Genomic DNA, 26,892 nt, shown 5'->3' with positions numbered 1-26,892 from the left:
CCCTCCCTCCCCCGACCCCCTAACTCCTCCAACCCCCCACCTCCATCCCTCCTTCTCTCGCTCTCTCTTCTCCTGACCTCATTCTGTCATCTTCGTTTTCCTTCCTCCCCACTCTCAGGTCTTTCGTAAAGTGTCTCCATGCATTACACATTTAACAATGTATTAAAAATAGGCCACCATCAATCAGTTCTTTCAGCGGCAGAGACTGAATCTACTCGTGGCACCAATTTGATATGTTTTTCTCCAGGTTCAAGGAGGAAATGACAGCGGTAAACTTTTCACATACTGCTCATAAAGCTGGAATGAAAGGAGCATTTAAGTAATTAGAGAGCAATTGGAATTCATATTTCCCTTAACGTACACAAAAACATACATACATACATATATATATCTGTCTATATATTATTATTCATGCATGTAAGCCTTAAGCTGTGACAGGATACATGTTGATGGGTGCCAAGTTAACACTGCATCCAAAACAGTGATTTAAGGAGTGTGATGCATGATACAGAAAAGGTACAAGGTGAAGCCTGATGTAATGGTTGGAAGCGAGTCAAGCCTCAGGGGCAAATAATAGTGTGAACAGTCTCACTCCAGGTTGCTCACGCCAAAGCAGATGTTCAGCTGACGACAGCATTACAAAAGACAGTGCCCCATGTTATTCAGAGGCTCCTTGCGTTATCGGGTTGGCATGTCGGAGGCTGTCGAGCTGCAGACAGGAGGCCCCAGTTTGGTATTTGTTTTCAACGCCATACTTATTTATTGAAGAACTATAGACAGGATCAAAAAGTATTTTCTCGGTTCTACAGGACTTTTGTTAACACAGTAAGGTGTTAACAGGTGGAGGCTCCTTGTGAGCTTTGATGTTGCTGCTTTGCTCTGAGGCTTGATCCTGCATTCTGGACTTCAAAACAGACTGTGCTTCATCACCGGCACGGGCTTGAAGAGGCAGACACAGACTGCACAGACATGCCTGGAGGACCACACGGAAAAAAAATTTCAGCTAGCACACGTCAACATCACAGGGAGAACATCTTACTCCTGTCATGTAGAACTGATCCGCAAAACAAGACTGAATTAGTTTACAGAGGTAGATATTATAATAAAATGGATCTTTTTTATTTATTTATCTGTAGTATGATACTAGCAGTGATACAAAAAAACAAAAAACAAATAACAAATGTTAGATGTGAACTGTTGTGGTAACCTAATGTAAGTCAAAATGAATCTGTGAATATTTCCAATATCTTCCTCTGCGCTTGTAGTACAATAAAGAGCTTTAAATGGCTCCTCTTTAAAAAATGCCTGCAAGTCACATTTTCTTCTTCATAGCACGTCAGTTTGATTCACAGGCTATCCGGTAGATTGCCAAGTGACGTTTTTTTTCTCCCTGATAATGTTTTTCCAGGTCATTTTCACTTATTACCCCCTGAGGTGTGCAGTCTAACAGCAGTCTTTACAGACATGACTCCATTACCATGTCTCACACACGCACACGCACAGCTCATTCAACAGACACCTGCAATGTTCTTCACATATAGAAGTCTTGTCTGAACCGTGGCAACACTCACCTTGAAACATCTCTTGAATCTTTTGCTGACGATGTACAATGCAATAGGGTTGATGCAGGAGTTGAGCGAAGCCATGTTAATGCCGAAATAGTCAAGGATGAGGAAGACGCTGGAATGGAATGCATACTTTAGGAAAATGACCTGCAGTACCTTGCATAAGAATTTCATTTCATGTCCCTTTAAACTGCTCCGTAGGTTTTCATACTATAGTCACAAACTAAACAGTATTTATTGAAATTGCACGGGATAAACAACATAAATTACAGAGCAGACATGAAAGAAAGAAAATAGGTTGTTTTAAATATGAAAAGTTTAGTGTGAAAGTGTTTTGATTTCGGGAAATCAAAACACTTTCCTCTTACAACTGAACAGTAGATATTTACAGCTCTTTCAGAGTTATCATGGGTTTCCTGGTTCTTCCTCGGAAAAGTATATTCCTTGCTTGGCCTGTCAGTTTAGCCATGTTTTGGTAGGTTTGCAGCTATGCCATACCTTCTACTTCATCAAATAATGGATTGAACTTTACTCTAAGAATTGTTTGAACCTCGAAACGCCATTTTGTGACCTATTCCTGATTAAACTTCATTGCAGCGTTATTACAGTTTTGTTCCAAATTGTTTGCTGTGATCCTTGGTCTTTATCATACTGTTTCTTTCAGTAAAGTTCAACAGCAAATCTCAAAATATGTGTTTTTACACTGAGCTCAAATAAAACAGGCTATGTTACTTTTGATTGTGTTGGATTTAAAGGAATATCAGTCTAAAGGGGATGCCACACTTTTCAGATATTTACTTGTAAAAAAAACAACTATGAATTATTTACTTTCAACTATTTTGTACTAGATTATGTTGGTCTATGAAATAATGTGTATTCAAGTTTGTAGTTGTTACTGCGAATGAATATTTTTGCAAAGCTCTTCTAAAATAATCAGGTCTCAGTTATGTAGTGAGTTTATTTTAGATTTGTGTAAATCTAAAATAACCCCTATACCCTAACCATAACCCATACATGTGTGGTTTAAAGATGACATCAAGATGACACGGTGGTAGTACCATCATGCTATATGTATGTATTAAATCTGTGGCTAAGTCTGAGCAAAGTTGGGCAAAAAACTCTGTCTAAATGTCTAAAGCAGTGAGAGACAGCTCTAAAGGAAACATTGCATTGCATATTGACGTTTGCCACACCTTTCAGATTTTTATCTGTAACATATTTTGAAAACAAATTATCATTTTTCTTCCACTTCAAAATTAGTCACTACTTAGTGTTGTTCTATCATATAACTGTATATATTTTATTATTTTCATCTTTAATTCTGTGGTTGTGTGACAAAACGCGACACATTTTATAGGTTATGAATAGTTTAGTGAGTTACTGCATTATAGCTTAAGTTTCAAAAAAGTAACAACAATGCTCACCTAAGTAGCTGGCACCTGTTAGGATCCTTCTGATCATATATGGTCCATTTCAGGATTCTGCTGAGGTACAGGGGTAACCAGCACAGCGCAAACACAGTAACCAGGCAGAAGACAGTTTTGGCAACTTCTCGTCTCTTTGAAAGGAAAGATTTAATATAAGTTCAAATTCAAATGGATACTATTATAGGTTACAAAATAAAATTGAAACTAGAGGATAATCTTATAACCTGTTTAATGTGGTCACTTAATGTATTCTCTGTGTTTCTCAGCATCTTTCTGGTCATCAATGTGTAGAAAATTGCAGTCCAGGTTAGTGGCATGCAAAAGTAAAAGCCAAAGAGCCACCAGTCCTTTATAGATTTATAGAACTGTAAATTAAACAAAACACATGGCAGAAAAACCGTCATTGTCCATGGCAATGGGATAGAACCAACAGTACAATACACATATGTATAGGTCAACGGGGACATCAATAAAAGCATACTTGACATTTCAAAGCTTGTATTTGCTAAAATTTGAAATCTTTATTTTGTGCTGCTGAACAGCACGACATTACCTGCATGAACTGTGTGGTTTGGATGGGGTGAAGCAGACATATCCTTAGATGCTTCTCTTTATAGTCCATTGTTATCATATCAAAGCCGACAATTTCAGGGACAGCCAGCAGGATGGAAAAAACCCATATCAGGGTTATTTCAATCATTGTCCGCACAGAAACCCAGATGCCTTTGATTTGATTCCAGGATACAACAGCGCGGTATCTGCAAAATCAATGAGAAAATGTCATGGCTTGGGGAACTTTTTGTCTGCAGCAATGAACATTTTTTTTTTTTTTTATTTCCATTTTTTCTAGCTGAAGAGCATTTCAAGGACTACAGCTGAACAAAATGTGTCTGCTTGATGAAATACAGATTGTAGCCTCAAAACACTATTCTCATGGAGGCGACAAAACAGCGCAGCTTATCTCCCTACCTGTCAACACTCAAGGCACATAAGCACAACACAGTAATCCCAACAGAAGTTTTTTGGATGAAGGGGACAAGTTTGCATATTAAACCGAATGGCCAATCCTCTGCCAGGAGCTGCAACAAAGACGAGGACAATTCGGTTAAGAGAAAGAAGAAGAATATCAGGACTGAAGTCTTAAAACAGAACAGAATGCAGAAAAGCAGCATAGGGAGCAATGGGTTTTTCTCAATGTTATTACACAGCATATGGCAAATAACTCACCCTGTATGAGTTGATTGGAATGTCTATCAGAATGTGGATCAGATCCCCTACAGCAAGGCTCGCAATGATAATGTTAGGTCCACTTCTCATGGTTTTGTTTGCATATATGACTTTCAGTAGAGCAGAATTCCCCACTATTCCAACAACAAACACCACCACAGAGACCATAATGTTGACATATTTGAAGGCGCCTCTGATTCCAGCAGACTCTAAGCACATGGGGGGCTGTGCATTTTTTCCTCCCGTTGGTTGGGTTGGAAGAACCGAGATGTTGGATTGCTGTTTTTCCAGTGCTGAAAGACCAGGGGAAGCTGTTTCATATGGCGTGATTACAGGGAATGGGTCTGAATGCTGATGACTGGCCTGTAATGCTACAAATATATTTCCAAAACACAGAAGGAGAGTCACGGTCCTCATTGTTTTTGATTTTCTTAATAAAATCCTGAAGGGTTTTTTTTTAAATCTGGGCTAAAAGAAGAGAAAAATGCAATAATTAGCATATATTGCCTTTAGATTTGCAGCAAAGCCATTGAGGTAATGGAAAAGGATTAATTTAATTTCCTGATCAAAAGGCAGAAAGAAATCATCAAACGGAGCTGAAATAGTGTGATACAGTGAATTATTTCAGCCTACCTTCTGTTGTACACATTCTGTGTGAAGCAAGTCGCTGTAAAACCTTAAGAAAAAATAGACTTTATATTTAACACAAAAGACAGCGCTCTGTTGCTGTGCCTGTTATAAACGTTCATATCCAACTGAGACAAATCAGGGTTTTATAGACTAAAGTATTGTTGTCAGCATTACTCATCTATCTGTCAGTAGTGACTGTAATTACTCCCCTTGATGCATCACTCTGAATGAAAGGGTGGTGGTGAAATGTACTGTCTGTTATCCAGGAGTGAGATCATTTCAGTTTCCAGTGGGTATATAATTGTACAGTTTCTCCATCTTACTTTTAGCTAAACTTGGGGTCCAATACCCACTAAAATAAAGTTATTTAATTTTCACAAAGTGCTCCAAAATGTGTATTTCAACCTTGTGAGAAATCTGTCCTCAAGCTACAAAGCATTCCACACACTCTTTCAGGTCGTTGTAGATTAAAGTAACGAACAGAAGGGGAAAATAATCTTGTGAAACTATGTGACATTTTTGATGATCTTGATGCACAGATACTGCCAGGCAACAGCGCTTGAACAAAAACAAATAGGATGGGGGATTGGAACTGTACCGCGTTCAGTCAGCTTTCTCTGGAGACTCTGCTTCGTTTGACATATCACGTTTTGAAAACATGAGTCTGTCTCCGTCCCAGGAAGAAGCTGCCTCTTCCTCTCCTGAGAGTCCCAGAGAAGGTGACTTCTCCTCTCGACAGCTTTCTGACAACTTGGAGAGCCTGGAGGAGCATGAGACATGTGACGACAAGAGAAGCCCCATTGTTAATAACGTACCCGACAACTACTCCAGCTCCCCTTCGGAAGCTCAGATCTGTGCTTCGCCAGTGACAAATGACCTTGAGAATGTACGTGGTGGTATTTCTTCCGAGGAGCAGATTGAAGAAAGTGAGTTGGAAATGGAAAAAAATATGACAAATATATTGAGTCAGTCTGTCTTTATGCCCTACATGAATCTAATTTTCTGTTTCTTTGGCGGGTAGGCGACTCGAGAGAACCAGAAGATTCAAGTACATCATTGTTAGAAGAGAAACTGTAAGAAAGTAGTAATATAGAAATGTTTTTTTTTCCTCTCTTTTGCTCGTTGAAGGTGTATTGTTTACTGTCATTGTCTTCCTATAATTGTTGTCAATCACCATTAGATTTATTTTAAACTTGTTTAAAACTTTTTTTATATATCCTTAAACGTCAAACACTTACAGTGAAATACATTCAGATTGTCTTGAATCGTGCAATAAGGGCTTTAGATACCCTTTCTCCAATTTCACATGATCCGAATTCTTCACAACACTTATGTTGCATACTTGTAATCATTTTGCGCTTCTGCCATTAAATGATGTATTATTTTAATGAATCATGGAAACAAATGTTCTTCAAATACTGAAATTTCATGGATAAATGAATTTAGATTTCAAATTATGGCCTTATTTCTCTTAACTGTGATTCTGATCCCAGTTTGGGTCAGGCAACTCATGAAATGTGACCCATAGTTATAGAGCACAAGACATGCAAAAAAAAAAAAAGCCTGCTCAGCCATTTTAACAAGTTTGATTGTTGGAATGCCAATAATGATTATTTGCACAGGTTTCTAAGAAGAATATGAATCAGTAAAAAGTATATTATCTTAAAATTAATACTCTAATTTACATAGTTAATTTACATAGTTTTCTTAATTCTTTGAGAGATCATTTACCATAAAAGAACAAACTTATTGGTGGAAAACAGATTGTTTTAACTCTAACTATCCAAGTTAGAAATCATTTCTGGTTGAACTGTAGATGAGTTGCCATGGTGTTAAATTGTTAATTGTACAGCTGCAAAAATTAGCAGTTGCACTAATGCAAATTTGTAAAAGATTTTAACCATAAATGTACTAATTGAACATTATGGTACAGCACAAAAGAAGATGTGCACCCAGACAGTAAAAATAGACCATAAATTGAAGATGTGTCCTGGAACTAAATTTTCAAACTTTTTAGTAAATGTATTAAGGATACACTGAAAATTTATTTTCAGGAAAAATAAATTATTTTAACAAATGGAAATTTGTAAAAACAAAACAAAAAATTATAATAATTTGAGGTTCAGTGTTTGTGCATTCACCTATTCACAGATTTTTCTTCGGGAATGTGACACCAAAGTATTTATGAATTGCTTTTTTATTATTTTTCGTTCAGCATATCTAAGACCGTTTTTGAATACGATCTAAAATATTCGAAAGAAAATGGGGCATAACACGTATGAGCAATGCTACGCATGCTATTGGCTAACAAATCCAGGAGCGTCATTTGTTTTTCTTTGGTGGTGATTGGCTGTAGCCCAAAGAGCGGAGAATTCACGGTCTGCATCCTTCGAAGGACCCGTAAAATGCCGAGAATAAACCGGAAGAGAAAATCTGTGAATTCGGGCAGGTCTAGCCTTCGGCCCTGTTTACACGATAGTTTCGTGTAAACATAATATGCAAACTTGTCCCCTTCATCCAATTTGCGTTTGTAGTGTGCATTTACATAAAACCACCGAATGTTTTCTCTAACAACGGCACAGATTGAAAACGGGTTCCAGGGTGTAATGTGTCTGAAACGTACCAGTGTCCGTTTTCATGTAAACAAAGTAAATGGATCTTTTCTATCAGGAAATCCCTAGCTCATGCACAGTATGACGCAAAACAAAGCTGGATCCTACAATCCACAGAAGAAGAAGAAACTACTGAGAATGCTGGTGTTACTACAATTTGTGTTTCCCCATCACAAGCGGTTCCCTCGGCGTCTTTTCCCGCACAGCCCAGGTGGCAAAATACACGTGTTCCTGTTAAGCGCTCTTATCTAGAGAACGACGGACACCGTGAAAGCTCAAACAACGTGTTTCAACAAAGTTATCCCACTTTTTTCCAACTGCGCCCTAATCCGACGCACTATGGGGAAACGCTGTTTCTGCTCCTGGGTCAAATCAAAACGAGACTGGGAAAAACGCGAATCGACGTGCTTTCAAGTAGAACTTTTTTAAAACACGTTTTCGATGTGTACCGTTACTGTGTAAACAAAGATTGTAATTAGAACATCTTCATGTAAATGTAATAATAGAAACGGAACAAAAATTCAGTTTTTGTTGGATCATTGTTGTGTAAACAGGGCCGTCAGCTAGCTGTCTAGCTTCCACCGTAGCTCACGTTGCCTAGCAACCATCACAGCGTGAAGCGCAGAGAGCGGCAAAGAAAAACAAAACGGAGGCGTAGTTTGTTTTTCAGCCATATACTCCTGAAATCTGTATTATTCTTCACCTTTTGTAGTAAAGGCTGTTCTATAGTAAATAATAATAATAATAATAATAATAATAATAATAATAATAATAATAATAATAATAATAATCAATATGAGCAAATTATTCATTTTCAAATATAGTCTGCAGATTTCAGATAAGACATTACATTTAAATAAAACTATTATGTTTAAAGACCTAATTTTAATCAGTAAACTTCATTTTGTCAGGAATAAATTAAATACGAAGTACTTGTACTTCGTTACTTCCCACCACTGGCTGACAGCTGGCAGTTGGATGTAGCATTAAATACAAGATTAAATGTTTGATGTGTCTGGTACAATGAAAATTAGTTTTGACAAATTTTCAAATATATAATTATGGTAGTTTTTAAAGATAGTATATTTATTTTTTTATCTTCTGTTTTACTGTAGCATGTATTTTCTCTTCTTCATTTCTTGTACATTGGCTTTGTGTTAATTTTTTTATTTGCCCACACCTGTGTTTTAAGTTGTGAATAGTCCTTTACCAGTGCTTTAGTCATCCCCCCTACTCTACCTGAACTAAAAGCCTTTCTTTGTTCTCTGGTAGTCATTTCCTGCTTTATACCTGTACAAACAGGCTTTTTAGGATTTATTTTTTTATTGGGTATGTGTATAGAAGGCAGGTCATACGTGCCTTCTTTGGCAACCAATGTTTTAACACTGTATCTAATTTTAAATTTAAAGGAGGGTAACTGAGTCCAATGAGTAATATTAACCTTCACATTGGTTAGATCAACGACTATAATATTTTATTTTAAAGAGAAAGGTCCAAACAAGGATCAGAATCTCAGTCAATCTATAGTGTTATATAGAGGGTTAGGTTTTCAAATAAAAATATTTAGAAAGTAGGATAGAACAAAATGACCATCTATTGGTAAAAAATAAATAAATGAATTTAAAAAATGCAGAAACAATTTTGCAAACGTTTGATTTGACCTCAAATTGTTTCATACCTTTTTACTAAACTGTTGGAACTTTGCTGAGATCAACTATTGTAACTAAGAGTTTAATCCACAAATACTCTACACAAATCTTATATTATAGTGTTTGTATTATTAATTAAAAACTAATAATATCTCATATTTCACACACGGGCCTCTGATACTTCAGTGTGATGGACGTAACATATATCTAGTTAATTAATTGTATGTTATTTCAAAAAATTAAATGAAAATGTCCTATTTTCATTTATTGAGGTGCTGATTCCCCAAAGGGAACATTTGAAAATATCCTCCCATAATATCAAAGCAAACTAACACATTTCTTTACGTGTGAAAATTAAAAATAACTTTAACTCTGTAGTTTTTAAATGAGCACAACTCTTCCTTCTCCAGGCATTATAAGATTACACATGAATGCTATAAAATGTCTTGTAGCAATTGGTTTTTTTTTTCATATCCAAGCCTGAGATAAACAGATCAAACTGCAAAAGTGAAAATTGAGATGGAATCCATGTCTAAAAGAATACAATATGTCCCTGAACTCCAATAAATAATGATGACTGATGCCCTTTCTGTCTTTGCACTTTCACTGACCATGCTTCTGCTCCTGGGTCAAACCAAAATAACTTTGACTGACCTCCTTTTGGTGCATATGGTTTATTGAAATTTCGGAAAGGAAAAAAAAAAGAAATATTACAGGAAACTAAGCAGACAAAGCACTTTATATTGTTGGTGGTTTGTCAAAGTTGGTAAAAAAAAAATTTCCAAAAGGGTATGAACTCATGCATAATCAGTTGAAAATGTCACGTGGAAGACATGAAAGAGTTTGGTGTGAAAAGAGAAAAAATGCAACACTTTGAAATCTCCTAGGCTAATAATATATATAGTAGTAAAAAAAATGACATGTAGTTTAGCTTTGTCTCAATTTTAACCAGAAACAATTCTAACTTAGGAGAGAAGCTACTGCAATGTGACCAGACTTAAATGAATGTAGAAAATAGATTGAGTTTGATCAAATACACTCAAGATGTTTTATTTTTTCTGAGGTAGACAGAACACGTCATTAGTGGCCACTACAGCTGATCTGCATCAGCAAAAGATGCACTTTGCATGCTGACATGTTGCTTTAAGTATTGCAGACAGTTGAATGAAACTGTAGCTGAATCTTATCCTTCTGTTCCTCCACGCAGCTCAGACTCACCACATTTCATGGTGGTCTGCTCACTGGATGGAAGATTTATTACTCTGGTGAGCACTGAAACACAGACAGATTGGGAGAAGGTGGAGCAGTGCTTCTCTTGCACCTGTCAAGGTAAGCTGTGTCATCAGTTTTGGTGAGAAAGGGTCACCTGTTCCTACTCCCATTTTTGCCTCCCATGACTTATAGACATCTGTCAGATTCCTAATTATTTCTCCGTGGTGCAGATCAAGAGGAAACAAGGACTTTCCAGATATGGCAAAATGAAATGTACAGGGACGCTGTCGTGGTGTATTTGGAGGTAGGCTGCTCAAATCAAAAGATATCTGGGTTATGTAAACAAGTCAAGCAAAAACGCATGCTTTTGTTCAAATAAACATGCATGAAAAATAAGATCTGCATGCAATTCTCTGTATTTTGAGATCAATCTGTATTATTATTATTTTTTTTGCATTTATGCTGTTAATGAGATACACAATATATGCATTGCATGTTGTTTAATTACCAAATTGTTGGCGTTATGTTTATTTCAACAATTAGCAGAACCACACTCAACAACTTTTACTCAAAAGCAGGCTTCAGCACAACAATCATCTATTACACTTATGCATCAACCAAAACACATAAACCAAGAAAACATGTTGGAAATGTGTTTTAGTGATGCAAATGGCAGGGATGTTTTGATTTTTTGGCTCTACAATGACCTACAAATATTAACATCAGACTGATTGGTTCATTGGATTTAAATATCCCATATTGAGTGGGTAACAATAAAAGTAATTAAAAATTCAAAAAAATAAAAATCGGCAATTTTAGTTATTAAAAATTCTTACAGCTTTGTGGCCTTGATTACTCTCAAGTTGTTGATGGTGACCCACGTTGCACAACATTTGGACGTCACTGATTCAGATTATTTGTCATTTTTGATCAGCAATCGATGTGTGAATTATTTTGTTGATGTTTTTTGTTTCATATTAGGATGCAGGAGAGGGGGAGTATGATAGAATTTGTCTGGGACTCCCTCGTGTTCTAGCATGCAGACGAGAGCCAAAATTCCCTCCTCGTGTTTTCCAGGTGGTGCCAAGCAAATTTAGTGCTTAGAAAAAACAACTACTGTCTCTTTTTTTGTTGTTTTACCTCAGTAATAGTGTGGAGGCTGTAATATCTGAGGTGAAAGGTGATTGTGAATCTGTTCTTCTAGCTGGAGATTCCAGGAATTAAGTTTAGGAGGAGGAAAATTCTTCCTAAAAAAACTCCTGACAAAACTCTGTGTGAGTTCTGCCAGCAGCGTTATCAACATTATCAGTCCATTTCATTCTTCAGATCACTGAAAGAGGAGATCCTCTTAGACAGAGTGAGTGTATCTTGTTTTATTTTACATCAATTTATAAGAAATGATTACATCACAGATAACCTTTCCAAAATGACAGGATCATTTCATTTGTGGTTTGACAAGGTTCACTGGTGAGTAGCACCAGCATTGAAAAATGAGGGAAATAAATGTTGAAATTGTTTTATCCAGGACATCTATTATGAGGAAACTAAAGAATATGAAGACATCCTGCAAAAGGAAAAGGAGAGACTGGAACGGAAATACTCTGGATTGATGACTGATCAGGAAGAACCTGTATCTATGAACAAACAGGAGTGGGAGACTGAAAACGAAGGATGGTGAGTGGTCCAGTACTCTCTTTATACTGCAATTCATTGGATGGTACTGTGTGCAGGGTGTACAGAACCGTTTTTAAAAATATTAATGCAAAATGTTTTTCATTCAGATTTTACCATGTCACAACCACAAACTTGAATGCATTTTTGGGAGAGTTGATGTGATAGGCCAAGACAAAGTTATGAAATATGGGGTTTCAATTTTTTCAAAGGGTGGGTGGCCTTCGCGATGGGTATTCTGTAAAATCAATGTTTACGAGCCATATGTCACAATATATTAATCGCCATAGCAGGGCGTGCATAAACAATTGCAGATGCAAAGCCCCTTCCTTGCTCACTTCTGCCAGACTAGTGGAAGCAGCAACAAGCAAACACCTGGTGGAAATGCGTATCTGCTGAGCTTCTCATGCAATCTGAGTTTCAGTCCCAAGCTCTTAAGAAGAGTTACAAATGGCATAATGGAGAGGCATTGAGCTGAATGGTAGAGAGCGGGAGCTTCTTAAAGAGACCAGAGGGCAATTTCAAAGCAGTCAAATTGCGAAAGAAAGTTATCACACATAACTTTCTTTCAAGTTACATGTGATAGATTGCATCTGATAAATGCAGAGAAAACATCTAAACCTTTGGCTTTAATACATAGAGATCCACAGCAAACATTATTAATTCTCTCCACAAATTCAGCCTTTCCATAACAATGGCAAAAAATATAACTTTGTTGGTTTAGCAAGAAAGACTTGCATTTTTCCACATCAGACCAATATAGAATACTGGGGTGATAATCCATGATGGTGACTGGATTATGCTGTTGTCAGAGTTGATAGATGAAGCTGAGCACAAGGCAGTCCTGGAAGAAAAGCTGCCAGAGACTCAAAAACTTGAGACAGGCACCAGAGATTAAATTTACAACAGGACAATGGCTTTATACATATGGCATTGAATTAGAATAGGTTTCATCAAAACACAATTATGTGTTTAAATGGGCCAAAGTCTAGGCCTAAATCTGGTAAAGGATCTGTAGTAGAGCTTGCCAATCCAATCTCAGTGAGATTAACCTATTTTGCAAAGAAGAATGGGCATAAATTTCAAAGCTGGTACAAGTATACCCCCAAAAGACTGGCAGCTGTAAATTTAGCAAAAAGTGATTCAACAAAGTATTAACTGAGAGGATGCTGAATAAAAATGCACACTGACCTTTTCGGATTTATGTTTTTAAAAAGCAAAAATGTGTATCCTATTCCACTACTAGAGATGTCCAAATGTTGTTTCCACTACTATGCATTACCATGTGTTGATCTACCACAAAACATTAAAAAGGCCATCAAGTGATGGTAAATCTTTTACCACCACCAATCTTTTACAACTACATGTAGTGGTTGTTGTCACGTTTTACACTATATAGTGGTTGCTTATATTGCATTGTTACATCTGTTGTGTGAATAAACGATGTGTATTTTCTAATGTAGGATGAAATATTTGCATCACCAGAGAAGGAGACGATATGAGATCTCAGGTATGCAAGTAAACTTAAGGCTCCTTTAGAAAAAGAAGCCAACAAGATTCTGTGAAGCACATTGCTTACTAAACCTCTTACTGAAGAGATGCAGTAAATGAATGTTCCCCTTTTGTTGCTCAGGCATGTTTACATTGCCAAGGGATGTAAGATATGACCTTCTTGGTACTCCAGAGAAACCGCCTTCATCTACCTTTGTTATGTCAAGGTCGCAAGAAGAGCTAACTGGTGAACCGAAGGTATGTATGTTGTATGTGTGCTACAGCTCTACTCTTTCCAAAACAGTAATCAAAAGTGAAATTGTGGAGAAAAAAACAAAACAAAATGAGGGAAACGGCTAAATATAAAATTTTGATTGTCGTATTGTAAAATATATTTAGGGATATCTAAAACTGTGTATTGTGTTGCAGACAACCGGTGTAATACAAAAATTGTACAAAACTGGGAACATTTTCCTGATCAAGTATCCTGATGGATCAGGTACTGTTTAGTATCCTTTGCATTCTGATAAAAAAAAGAAAAGAAAAAGAAAAGCAGATAAAAAGAAAAAGTTTGAACAGTGTTAATGTTTCTTAATGGGAAAAAAAAGTTATCCTTCTGGGAATCCAGCCATCGTAATATGCCCGGCAGAATATCCTCACTTCATTTACATAATCCTAGAGGACAAGGTCAAGAAGGCCCGCATGACAGGCATCTTCACACCTAAAGGCTGCGCTACGTGCTACAGTTCCAATGGATTGATGGGGTAATTGTTTTTTGATGAATTATTTTGAAACATAAATTAATTTCTATATAACTTCCAAAATGTGCTTTGCTGCCATCTTTTGCTGAGGTATCATTACATGTAAACAAACACTCTGTTACAGAACAACCGCAGGTAAATAAAAAAAGAAAATGTGGCAAAATAAATCTTTTCATCTTTAATGGGTTATGGTTGACGTACCGTTCCCTTATTCTTTCAAATCTGAGGGAATGACTTTTTTATATTTTTATTCTTTTAAATCATGGAGAGAACTATGGGAATATTTATGGGAACCGTCAGTGGTACGTTGATAATGAGGTTAGAGAGGTAAAAATCTAGATATCATCTAATAACAGGTACTTAATGATTATGAAAGGATGTACCCAGATAACTGGTTACTTCTACTACCCAAAACCATACATGATTCACTCTCAGTGGTGTTGTTAATCCTCAGATGTTTCTCTGGTGTTTAGTTGTTGCTCAAGCAGCAGGCTTTGGATTTTTCTGACTTTTCTTAAAAAGGGGTTTGGTGTTGGGCTCACATTTTGATTATTCAGCCATATTTGTCTCGATTCTTTGTGTGCTGCTAATTTGATTTGCATTATTAAAAGCGTAGCCACAAGTGGTGTTTCAAGTACAATGTTTTTATTCCCAAGCCACCAATCAAGAAGTTACTCAAATATTAATTGGGATGTAGGAATTTATGTGAATTTATTTACGACATTACCACGGAAGATAAAAGAATGATGGACATAATCATTGACGTTGTGATATTTATGCTGAACTTCAGAGTAAAACTATAATTGTTAGGAATTTTTGCTCTAGCATTTGAGAGATATTCTGCTTTTTTTTTGTTGTTCTTATTTTTCTTTTGCATGTTTTTAAAGGTTGAACATAACCCCTGTTGGAGGTTTGTGCTTCGACGAGATGGGCGATGTGAGGAGGCGTTGGAACTGGTTGTATTTTGACCCACATGTGCGCAACCTTCCATTCAAGCCCCTCTTCTTCCCCATGGGGTCATGCATCTGTCTCCACGTACTTTCGCAAGAGTATGTGTATGTTCACTTCTCATACAAGGAATGCCATGTGCGTTTCAGCGTCGGCTCAGAGGTTAAGGTGGGTCAGCACAGATGCAAAACGCATTATACATGTTTTGATAAGGTGTTTGCTTCACTGTAAAATGTGTGATGAAGACACCGCAGCCATGGCTTACTGATGAAAAAAACAGTGCATTAAAGAGAAAAGTAGTTTTTTTCTTCTTCTTTTTTATCTTAAATGCAGCTCACTTGCCCAGAAAGCCATGGTACGCCAGGCCAAAGCATTTTGGAGAAAGACATCCAAATACAGAAGACAAAGATTTTCTGTCTGCTTGACCAGATGGAAACCTGCTTGTCCCACCCGTTCGCAAACATGCAGAACATAAAGCCACATTACCGTTTCATCGCCCGGCTGGAACAGCTTACCAAGCAAGTGGAAAAAAGGAGGTCACTCCAAAACATACAGCCCAATGCAAATTAAAGGAGCAATACTAAACCCGGTTTTATGATTTGTGACAGTACTAGAGTTTACAAGATTTCAATATGTTCAATCTTTTGAGGATCTTGTGTTGTGGATTTTCTCAGTAGCGACAAAAGCAAAAATGCCACCAGTCACACACATAAAAAAATATCTATTATTTATGTATTAATTAACAAAATATTTTTGTCTGTCTTTTAAATGAAAAAGCAGTTGTTTTTTATCTACGGTAATATCTGCCCATCTACATTCTGCATTCTGGATGAGACTCACTATTCTGACATGACATGGCATTTTGTTTAATATAATAGTAAAGTTAAAACCAGATATTTACAACTCAGTGTATAATATGTAAATACCATACATACCATACTTTGTGGTAAATAATTTGCTCAATTAATTTCAGCTATCAATTTATCAAGTAATGCTCATTTCTACCACATCTAGACAAAATAAAACCGCTTACAAAATTCAAGTAATTCACAAATTGGCAAGCATCAAACAGTGTGCAGTGAACATTGAATTTCTGATATAGAATTATGTATATTTATTTCTGTAACATGTTCCAGCATACAGTTGCACAAATTGACAACATTATGGCTTAATATGCAAGCAAGTCTTAACTGGAGTCAGGTGAGTTTCAGTTTATATTACAGCCTAGTCTTCAGTTTCAAAACAACAGTTCACATTTTTAGAGAATAAACAATGTAAGACCCAAACTGAACAAGTGATCTCCTTACAGGAGACTGCTGTAAAAACCTGTCATAACCAGTTTTGAGCTGCTTTTTACTGTGTCAGTCTGTTGCAATTTGTCAGTGTAGACATAACCATGATGAGAAATTATTTTTCCATTTTCTTTGCTTAATAACCCAAATGTTTAATGCCACTTTTCTTCATTGCTATGTTTGACTTTTTGTGTTTTTTGAGATGCCAACAATGTCTGTATTTCTTATCATAGAACAAAATGAAAATAAAGAGATTCTTTTGATGACTAAATATTTTATCATATAATTTTATAAAACAGGCACGTCCTGGGTTTCAGCACACGTGGGTTTTTTTGTCTCAATTTGTAATTATATTGTAACTAAAGATTCAGTAAATTTACACTGATAGATTAAGATTTTAAAAGATCAGCCTTAAATTAATTGTAGTACGATTTTAAATTGCCTGAAGTTATTGCGAACATTTGTTTCACTGTATTATATTTTAGTTGTCTGGTTATAGGCAGACTATGGTGATAAGTCACACTCTTGACACTCTTGAATTAATATTTCTACATCTTTAAAAGAAATAAAATTAAGTACCTGATTAAAAAAGCAATTTAAGATGGAAAGAAGCTAAATATGAGTGATATCTCATTTTATTATTGCAGAACTAGTTTGACAAAACATAACTGGCTTTTGCAAATGAATATTTTACATCACTCACTGAAAGTTTGGTAATTAGTGTTCTTCCCAGACTCTTTAAATAATTAAGCTCACACAAATACTGATGGTGGGCATATACAGTAATGGTTAAAAAAAGGACACCCTTGATTAGTTCAAGGATATGCATGTTTAAAATTCTAACCTCAAGTGTACGAAAACCACACACCATGTCATTATTTATTAAACAAAGATGAAGTCCAAATGAAAATGTTTCTGAAAAATTAAGTTCATCTCAATAAAGCTAGAATTTAATTAGGGTGTGCTTTTTTCACAGTTACACGACCTAATTCTAGAGGAAAATACATGAAAGGCACAGTCTGTAAAACTATCCATTAAATCGCAAACAATTTTTCTTTTGAAATCCTTCTGAAGTTTTTTTGGGCAAATAGTAATGTCTACCATTTATATAAACCCACTTACACTTTATACACCTCTTAAATTGTTTGACACACTTTTGGGGACAGATTGCCATTCTTATTTAGACACTTTTCAAAATAAAAGTAAGAAACTCTGAAGAGAAAAAATGGTTGTTTTACTGAAGATTTCATTGACAGTCATGGGAGTTTCAGAGTTCACATGGTCCACTTTAGAGGAACTGATTTTTTTATCCATAACCCTGGTATTTTTACCTCTTTTAGGGTTCCAGTGTTAATGTTTTAGACATTAAATAACACAACCATCTACCCTAACAACCGAGGATGTAGGCCTGATTTACTACATCTTTGTCGTTACAGTTTGAGGTGGATCTCTACCATTGGCAGAAACCTGAGCCCAACCGAAAATAATGAGCAGTAAATGTAAATCCTTCAAAGAACTGAATATACAATAACTTTATTCCAAATGTTTATTTGCCTACATGAAGCTTTACTGCACCACTGGTGCAAAGGTAAGCCACAACAGGATGATGAGATTTCAGGTAAAAGAAGTCTTCTTTAAGGAACCTTTGTGTGTATTTCTCTTTGTGTCTGCTACACACACACACACACCCGCGCACGCATACACGCGCACCCATGCAGCTCCGTTATTGTTCTCTGGTTGCTAAGTTACACCAGGGGGCAAAACAGGCTGTTTTTATTTGACCGTATTGTGCCTGATGCAACTTTTTGTGGTTTCTCTGCTCACCCCTGCTTCACAATGAGTCAAGACTATCACAGACATGATGCAAACACCCGGCTCGCCAGGCAAATCAACTGAGATGGAGAAAAAAACAAATCCTGGAGACGTCTGGAGAGAACTGACCCAAATCTAGAGTTAATGCACACAAGCTAATATGGAGCCAAACACGAGCAGGTCAGATGACATATGATGAGACTTCATTTACATCAATTTATTTATTTAATGAAGCAAAAGTTGCATGTTATGTTATCTATTGTATATGAGTCGCTAAAACAGATATTCACATACACTCTTTAAAGAGACGCCATAACCATATTTTGCTCACTCTCACATTAAATTAGGATAAACTTTTCCTGTCTGCCATGAGTTAGGATAGGCTTTCTAAAGCCTGGAATATTTTTGAAGTTTTTAAAACCTCTTCACAGATAGAAGTTTACATATATTGACATAATGTTTAGTAAAATTTCATTTTAAACTGTACAATATGCTGTATCAAACATTTTTGAATAACTTTAAGCCTCTTAAATAACTTGCTGGAATTTAGGCTCAATTATCTTGACAGAACTTGTCTTTAACAGAGTCGGGAATGCAGGACGTCATTCCCACTCACTTTTTTCAGCGCTGGCCAAACAATTTCTTTTAAGATGAGGACTTTGTGATAGCTACCACAAAACAATTACTTTTGATGGTGTTTGATCGACGCTAGCTTTTGCTTAATATGGATGTTTCGCATAAACATGTTTATCACCCAGACACACATCCAGCCTCCACCCTGAATTGGAAGATGGCTAGACATTCCCAGGGTGTTGATACTTGTGTAAAAAGGTGGATATGGCACCTTCAGTCATGAGGAAATTGTTCCCATGGATGAATAAAAAATTGTGATAGTGTATGGTTTGGTTTATATATATATATATATATATATATATATATATATATATATATATATATATATATATATATATATATATAGCACCACTACCATTCAAATATAGATTTGTCTGTTAACAAATATAAATAATTTTGGTGATACTGACACAAATTTGATGATTTGATGTCAAAAAGTAAAAAAATAAAAAAATAAAAAAATACTAAGGATCATATTAGACAATGTGTATAAATTATAAATATTTGTCTTCAATTTTAAATGCGTTTTATCCCCAAGTGAATTGACTTACTTTGACTGAAACTACAGAATAAACAACTGCATTGAGTCAGGCTTGAGTTATGCTTTGAATGTTGTTGGAGTGATAAAAGCGTGATAACAAAGAACTGGTTTCAGGGAAACCTCACCAGACATTCTCACAATCCTCACATATGATGGGAGGACTGTCACCAGAATCAATGTTGCCACACAAACAAGCAGCAGATTTGAAGACCTCGGTAAGTTTTCCTTTCATTCTTTGTGTTAGAAATCTTATTTGGTAAATAAGTGTACTTTTTTAAAGATGCTTAGTATTTTTTCTTGTCTGCAGGCTTTATGCCGCAATATATTTTTCCTAAGAAGAAAGAAGATCATTATGACAGTTCAGGGCAGAAAGCTGATGATGAGGTATTCAGATTTGTAAAATATGTCTCCTTGTGAATGTCACTGACAGAGTCAAAGATTTGTTTGGACATCCTGAGCCGGAGAGGGTTTTTCTGACACCGACTCATTAATCTAACAAGTAAATAATACTTTGTAGAGAGCCAATAGGAAAAAAAACCTTGGCATAATTGCCCTATCTGAAATATTTTTGCATTGTTTAGAGACATTTCCTTCTTTTGCCAAAGTAAAAGTGAACTTGAGTTTTCACAGCCTTGTCACATTGTAAGTTTTATGTTTTGAAAGCTGATATGACATGGTATCCAGAGACAAGGAGTTTCACGGTTCTGATTTATTCATGAAGCACGAGTTAAAGACCTCAAAGAATTTAATAAATTATGAAGAGTCTTTGTTTTTTTCCTTTCACTTCAGAGTGAGTTGAAGATATCCCCAGATAATGAAATGTTGGATTTGCACAGCAAGGGAACTCCCCGCTCTCCTAGAGCCTGCCAAGAAGGAACAGAAGAGACCTTAACTAATCTTGACAAGGTATAGAAGAAAATGTCACTTATAAACTCCTCATTTTCCTTTTCTGGTTTAAATATGAATCCATTTGTGGAACAAGCAATTAACTCAGATTTGTTTTGTGACAAATTAGGCCTTTCATCACTTATTCATCTACTAAAGAAATGTAAGAAATTGAATTAGATTTTTAATATTTGATTTGCAATTGCATAGTAACAGTTCCATGTAAAAGTATTTATAGCTGTTAACTTTTCCACAGTTTGGGATATTCCAAAAAAAAAAAAAAAAGAGTGTTTAATTTTGCATGTATGTCATCAAAACCAAGTTGTGGGAAAATTGCGAAGGAGAAAGAAAATTACTTGTTTTTTTTCTTTGAATCAATTTTTTAAAATCATCTTTCATTTCTATTTGACCCTCTATAAATAAAATTAAATTAAATCCAAATGATGCTGCCTGATGCCATCTGCAAAATTGTTAGTCTTTTGATAAGCTGATAGAACAAATGTTAGAGAAAGGTAGTTATTTCACAAAATATTGATTCAGACAGACTGAATATGTCACACATGTCAGATTTAATTTGCAAAAAAGCAACTAAAATCACTACTCATTTATCTTCCATTTCACAGAGTTTTGATGCAAAAGTATTTGTGCCTCGTGACTGTAAGTTAAAAGTCAGAGAAAAAGCCTGTAGTTTTGTAATTGTAGATTTTTTTTTTTTTAGTCTTTCACAAATACAAAACAATAGCTACAGTCCTTCAAATTCTTAATTACAAGTTCTTCGAGTCACACTTTAAAAAAATCTTACACTTGTAGATTTGAATCAAGCGGAGTAGAGTAGGAAGGACATGGCCGAGGCTGGCTTTGCACCATTTGTCAAGCTGAAAGTGGAGCAAAACATTTTGTGTCTTGTGGTAACATGTATGCCTGAACTACCAACGTGCCAGTAAGGAGGTATTTTTGCTCAGAGAACAGCCAGCAGTTTATATATAAAAAAAAAAAAAAAAACTCCAGTGACCAGTGTTCTTATAGCCTATAGTGCTGAGCTAAAAGAGGTGAGAGTGCAGCTCAGGCTACTGTTGACATGGAGGCTCACTCGTGTTAAAAGGAACAAAAGCTCCTGTCGGTGTGTGCAACTTGGAATTGAACTGATTTTTAAAACAATGGGGAAAAACGGTCAGCAGTATTAAAATCCACAACACCTGACTTTTTACCCATTCAGACAGACGAAATGAAACTGTCATATATGCAGCAGAATTTATATTATTATAAGGTATTACAACAAGAAATGAGTAGAATCCCTAAAAATCCCAGACCTGCTATTTCAAACCTCTTAGCATTTTGTCCGTGCTTGCAGCACAGCTCCAGGGTATGGAGATGTCAGTTAGTCAATTACTTGCTCCAATCTGAAATGTTTTAAAAGTCAGCAGAGGATAGACAAGGCAGACTTTAAAGATCTCCTGCATTTGCTCCGATATCTTTACGAAAGTAAAATTTGAACTTCACTTTAAATTATTTATACTTTTGTAGTTAAAAAAAAAAGGAGAGAAGTTGCCTTTGAGTTGTTAAAGTTTCTGTGTCACAATCTATTTTAGGAACAAATGTGGGTTAAATTAATAACATTCCTTTCACCCTCAGCTCTACTTTAAGCTGAAATGGTATGTCAGATAAAAATTTTAAGAAAAAAAAAATCCTTTTCATTATTACTGCTGAGACTGTCAATGTGCCCAGTTTCAGTATTTAGGTCACACTGAGCCCAGGAACAGCTTCAGAGTCCAGAACTCAGACAGCTATTTGAGTATTTATATTTTATTTTATTCATGACTTGGCACATTTAGAACTCCAGAGTTCAGGTATTCTAGGACGAGTATTAAATGCCGACCAGAATAAATCAGAATAAAGTTACAGATGTAACTGCATTCAAAAGATGGAAAAGGAGTCCTGCGTAGACTCGTTATTTACATACATTTAACCGAACTTGTTAGATTATTCTTAAAACTGAACAGACACTATTTGTAAAACACAACAAAAAGACAAGTTTGTATCAGTATAATGTATTAAATAAGATAAAATTGTGGAAACACAAACTTTCAACATCATTATCTGTGAACTTTACAGTGCAGAACAAACTACTGTGTTAATATTCTGTAATGAAATTTTCAGAATAAAGGGAAATATTAAAAACACTGAAGAAACAAAATCTTGAAATATGAACCTGGAAAATAAGAATTTTGAAGAGTTAATATGTTGGACGACAATTTTTTTTGTTGTCAGTCACATTAGTTCATATCAAGTGGACATGTTATGCTTTTAAATCCTTCATTACATTTAAGTCATTCAGTTGTGGTCTATATAAAGGTTAACTCCAACTCATTTTGGTACCGTCTCTTTAAATGTAAATGAGACACTTCATCACAGAGCATTCTACTTTGCCCCGTCCTGCCATTTTTGTAGTTTGAAAAATGTGAAAATCTAGCAGTTTAATACCAAATTGATCAAAACATTTCAACAATATTTTAACACAAACTACCAGGTAAATTTTAAAACCATGAACAGCATAACTTAGGATGCTGCCAGAGGGTGACGCTCAATCAGAATCAAACAAATGCTCCATGTTGCATCATAATAAAAAATAAAATGAAATTATACATAGATCTTATTCAAACATCTAATTTATGCATTGCTGGGGAATGTATAAACCTCTTCTGAACTTGAGGTAAATTTAAGTTCCTACTGGCCAAAATGCCAAGAGCGGACCCTAACCAACCACAAAATCTGCTTGTACTTCTGGCCAGCCTTGACTGACGTTTTGCATGAAAACAGAATTTAGAATATTTCTATAATTTTTTTTCTTATTAGTTTTTCTGCAGCAAAAATGCCTCATGAAACTCCACTGCAAAATCACAAATCGCAAGTATTTTTGGTGTAATTTCAAACGCAAATGTCTTAGTACACTTAAGAGTAAGACAAAATTAACCTACAAGTAACTTTTCACCAAGAAACATGAAATTGTTTTTAGGAAATAATTGCTTAAGATTGAGTAAAAGCATAAATTGGCAAAATTGCCAGTTGAGCTACTACTCTTTCATCAGTATTAACAAATTATCAACTTCACACAAGCTCTTGTGTCTTGCTTAAAAGTGACCAGTAAGTTAATTTTGTATTATTTCAAGAGTACTGAGATATTTGCACTAGAAACTAGATCCTAAGTTCTTGGTAAGATTTTGTCATTTTGTTGTTGTTTTTTTTTTTCTTTCTTTCCAGGGGGTGACTGATGGAGAGTCAGAAAAAGATGAAAGGTCAGTACACATCCACAGTGACCATGAGCTGAAGTCGAGAGAGGATTCAGATGGATCAGGTTGAACATACTTTGGATCATATTGCAAGCAAATTAAGGTTTTACCATCATTTCCTTTAATTCATCAGTGTTGTAAAATCTTTAACATTACAGGACGCGTAGAAACCACCTCAAGTGGTTTATCGGATTACGATTCATCCACCTCAGGAGAGTTTGCACTGGAGGGTGAAACAGAAATGAGTTACAACAGCATCTTCTCTTTCAAAGTGAGGAAGGAGAGACTAAAGGTGATGTCACATGTTAAATGTTCAAATCACAGTAAAAAATCTGTAAAAAACCTTCAGGTGAATTTATCTCTTGTAGGACTAACACAATCTCACACTAGGAGCTGAGTGAGGGGGAGAGTTGCTCTGTCAGGCTTGGGTGGAAAAGGCAAGCTTTGTGAAATAGGCGGTGCTTTGTAGGAACAGCCATATAGGCTGCCATGTGAGATGGATTAGTAGTTAGACATTCTGATCAACGTAAACGTAGAATCAAAAATGAAGAAATATGTTATTTGCGTTTACCTTAAAGAGATTGTTAGGAGTACAAACAATTGTGGTACTGGTGGGGTTACAAATAGACGTGCAGTTTTTAACAAGATTTTATAATGCACTCAAATAAGATCTCTTACTGCTCCTGTTCTATGCATCTCCAACTGAACATTAATTTAACCTATGATTTTTCACACAGCGGTATAAACATGAACAAATTAAGAATAAGTGAAAAATCCCTCTTTGCATCAACAGAAGTTGCCGCTTATCAGACGCTACAGAAATGGCAAATTATTCAATTTGGTCTTACAAGATGGAACTGGACAGGTGTGGTATCCTCTCATGTGAGGCCTGATGATAAATTATCGCATTAATACGAGTAGAACATTGTCTCCTTAATCATGCTGGAAAGCTATCCATCGGGAAGACTAGCCATCCTTGTGGCAACATCGCATTCAACCAACTCGTCTTGTGTGGTGGTTCTGGAGAATAAAATCGATGAGCCACAGATTAAGGCGCTTTTCACCAGCAGAGAGCAGACCTGCTTTCATGAGAATGGCAACATTTGGTAGGATTTTCTATTTTATTTGCAGAAAAATCTGCATCCACGAGTCACTAAAATGTTTCAAGCCATTCCCTTTCTACACTAGGGTTAATCTTACTTCAACAGGAGGTGCGTTGTTCAGTGAGACGGGAGATCTGAAGAAACACTGGAAGTGGCAGGAGAATGAGCAACATGTTCATGCTCCCCCCTGCCAGCCCATGCACCTCAGCCTAAGCCCTTTCCTTGAAGTCCACATCAAATCCCAGGAAGACATCAGCATCCTTTTCAACTCCAAAAAACACAGCGTGGAGGTCACCAAAGAGGCTAGTGTGAACGTAAGTTATTGTGTGGCCCCAATTTAAGACCTAAATCACCCCTTCTGCTTTTGCATTTTTTTTTTCTCTTATTTGTATTTATTTATTTTTTTTGCTTTTTGTAGACAGAACATGTCAGAAAGCAAACGCTGCCAGTGGCTGACTCGCTTCATTCTTATCTGAAGCAGAAGTGTCCAGAGATCAAGGCGCTGCTCCAGAACATGCAGTCCCTCATCCCCTATCAAAGCAGCGCAACTCCATCGAAGGTCAGCCCTCATCCTGCAGATGGAGAGGCAGCAGCTGCCAGTGAAACGGCAACACTCTGCCAAGAAGACCCCCCATAGCAGACAATGTCCTTCAATAGGATTTTCTCATTTGCGTGAAGCGACTTGAGCCGTGGCGTCCCTTGAATTTGAATTTAACGACTAAGTGCTTTTTAGAAATAAAGCCAAGTAACATTAATAACCTCTTTTTTTTTTTATTAAGAATGTCCATAAATAGAAGACCTCTACAAACTGATTTACATGGGACAAACCAAAGCATAGAGTACACTGATGACACATCCATTCTTCATGTAAGAGCAAAATATTATACTGTGTGAGAGTAAATGCTGAATTTACCAAGTTATAAAAGAAGTATAAAAACACAAGTTTTCAGTTTTGCTTTCCAAATGTGCAACTAAACGACAAAAACATTCAAAATGGGGGCTGTAGGTGAGAAGGTTTGTGGAAACATCCATCTCTGCTTTGATTAGAGAGAACAAACATGTCAGACCTGACTCACCCATAGTAAAGGTCATCATTTGGCTACACAGATGGAGACTAACAATGCCTTGCAAAAGGATGAATACTCCTTTCACCTTCACATTTTTTTCACCTTGTAACAACAGACTTCGGGGCATTAAACATATTTTATGCACCAACAAAATTCTGTTCAATTGTGAAGTGGAAGGAAAAAAACATTAACATGCTTTGTAAGATTAAATCTGAAATGTATGACAAGCATTTACTTTCCCTCTGTAATTTCTACCAGTAGTGTTCATCTAGATACTGATATTTTCACCCAATTTTTCTGTACAAAGTAGTTCAAGCTGAATCAAGAGAGTCTGTGGACAGTTCTTTTTGAAATTTAAAGCAATAGATTGTACATTGGATTTAGTTCCAGTAATACATGAAGATGCTTTGTTCTAAGCTATTCCACCATAGTCCAGGCTAGATGTTTAAGGTTGTTGTTCTGTTGGAAGACGGACCTCTGCCTCCCCTCTTGGGTCTTCCCACTGCAAGATGCTGCAACCACTATGAGTCATGGTAGAGATTGAATATTTTGGATATTTTGCATGTAGTGAAAAAAACAAAACAAACTATTGTTGCTGTCATTTAAAACACAACAGCTTCTACAGATTTGGTGCATCCCTACCAGGTCTTAAAACAAACTGTACAGGACTTCTTTTGGTGTTTTTGCAACTCCTTTGTAAATGATAGAGTTAAGAAGCAGGTGACAGATTCTCCAGCTAAGTGGTGGATTTTACTGCCTTTTACCATTTTTAAAAGAAAATATGCAGGTTATGTATCATTGTTCCCTCCACTTCACAGTGATGCACTTCCTCGTCTCAGTCTACAAAATAACTGAAGGTCAGTAGTTGCCATGTGATGAATGTGAAAATGTTTAAAGGGTATTAATATTTCTGCAAAGTGTTGTATAAAGACTTCTGCATGTTAAAATAAAGAAATAAAATATTTTTGCAGCATTTTCCTTCCAAACCAAAGAAGGGAACTGGGCATATGACGGTGATTTACTGACCATCAGTTGCTAACTGACTTTAATAAGTCCGCCATGTCCTCGTTTTTAAATCC

General features: G+C 36.1%; 3 protein-coding genes across 3 annotated transcripts; 2 read left to right on the top strand and 1 right to left on the bottom strand.

Annotated features, from left to right (window-relative positions):
* Nucleotides 1–52: 52 nt before the first annotated feature.
* On the bottom strand, nucleotides 53–5,327 carry ednrbb (endothelin receptor type Bb). Its single transcript, XM_044131720.1, has 7 exons — nucleotides 4,220–5,327; nucleotides 3,962–4,071; nucleotides 3,546–3,750; nucleotides 3,217–3,357; nucleotides 2,990–3,123; nucleotides 1,572–1,680; nucleotides 53–973 (listed from the first exon to the last, which is right to left on the bottom strand). The coding sequence occupies exons 1-7, from the start codon at nucleotides 4,634–4,636 to the stop codon at nucleotides 818–820; spliced, it is 1,272 nt and encodes a 423-aa protein (XP_043987655.1). The 5' UTR covers nucleotides 4,637–5,327; the 3' UTR covers nucleotides 53–817.
* A 91-nt stretch (nucleotides 5,328–5,418) lies between these two features.
* On the top strand, nucleotides 5,419–16,751 carry LOC122839767. Its single transcript, XM_044131719.1, has 13 exons — nucleotides 5,419–5,775; nucleotides 5,871–5,922; nucleotides 10,318–10,439; nucleotides 10,553–10,626; nucleotides 11,304–11,399; nucleotides 11,527–11,679; nucleotides 11,848–11,996; nucleotides 13,457–13,503; nucleotides 13,627–13,742; nucleotides 13,914–13,993; nucleotides 14,093–14,248; nucleotides 15,133–15,361; nucleotides 15,527–16,751. The coding sequence occupies exons 1-13, from the start codon at nucleotides 5,508–5,510 to the stop codon at nucleotides 15,761–15,763; spliced, it is 1,779 nt and encodes a 592-aa protein (XP_043987654.1). The 5' UTR covers nucleotides 5,419–5,507; the 3' UTR covers nucleotides 15,764–16,751.
* Nucleotides 16,752–18,226: 1,475 nt separating this feature from the next.
* LOC122839766 (glutamate-rich protein 6-like) lies at nucleotides 18,227–25,504 on the top strand. The gene is made up of 10 exons (XM_044131718.1): nucleotides 18,227–18,477; nucleotides 19,586–19,686; nucleotides 19,779–19,855; nucleotides 20,261–20,377; nucleotides 23,615–23,708; nucleotides 23,802–23,935; nucleotides 24,437–24,513; nucleotides 24,594–24,749; nucleotides 24,832–25,060; nucleotides 25,165–25,504. The coding sequence occupies exons 1-10, from the start codon at nucleotides 18,458–18,460 to the stop codon at nucleotides 25,381–25,383; spliced, it is 1,224 nt and encodes a 407-aa protein (XP_043987653.1). The 5' UTR covers nucleotides 18,227–18,457; the 3' UTR covers nucleotides 25,384–25,504.
* The last annotated feature ends 1,388 nt before the right edge of the window (nucleotides 25,505–26,892 follow it).

This window comes from Gambusia affinis, linkage group LG11, assembly GCF_019740435.1.
Source record: "Gambusia affinis linkage group LG11, SWU_Gaff_1.0, whole genome shotgun sequence".
NCBI classification, from domain to species: domain Eukaryota; kingdom Metazoa; phylum Chordata; class Actinopteri; order Cyprinodontiformes; family Poeciliidae; genus Gambusia; species Gambusia affinis.
The sequence above is the reverse complement of the archived record's forward strand: the minus strand, read 5'-3'. Positions and strand labels throughout refer to the sequence as shown.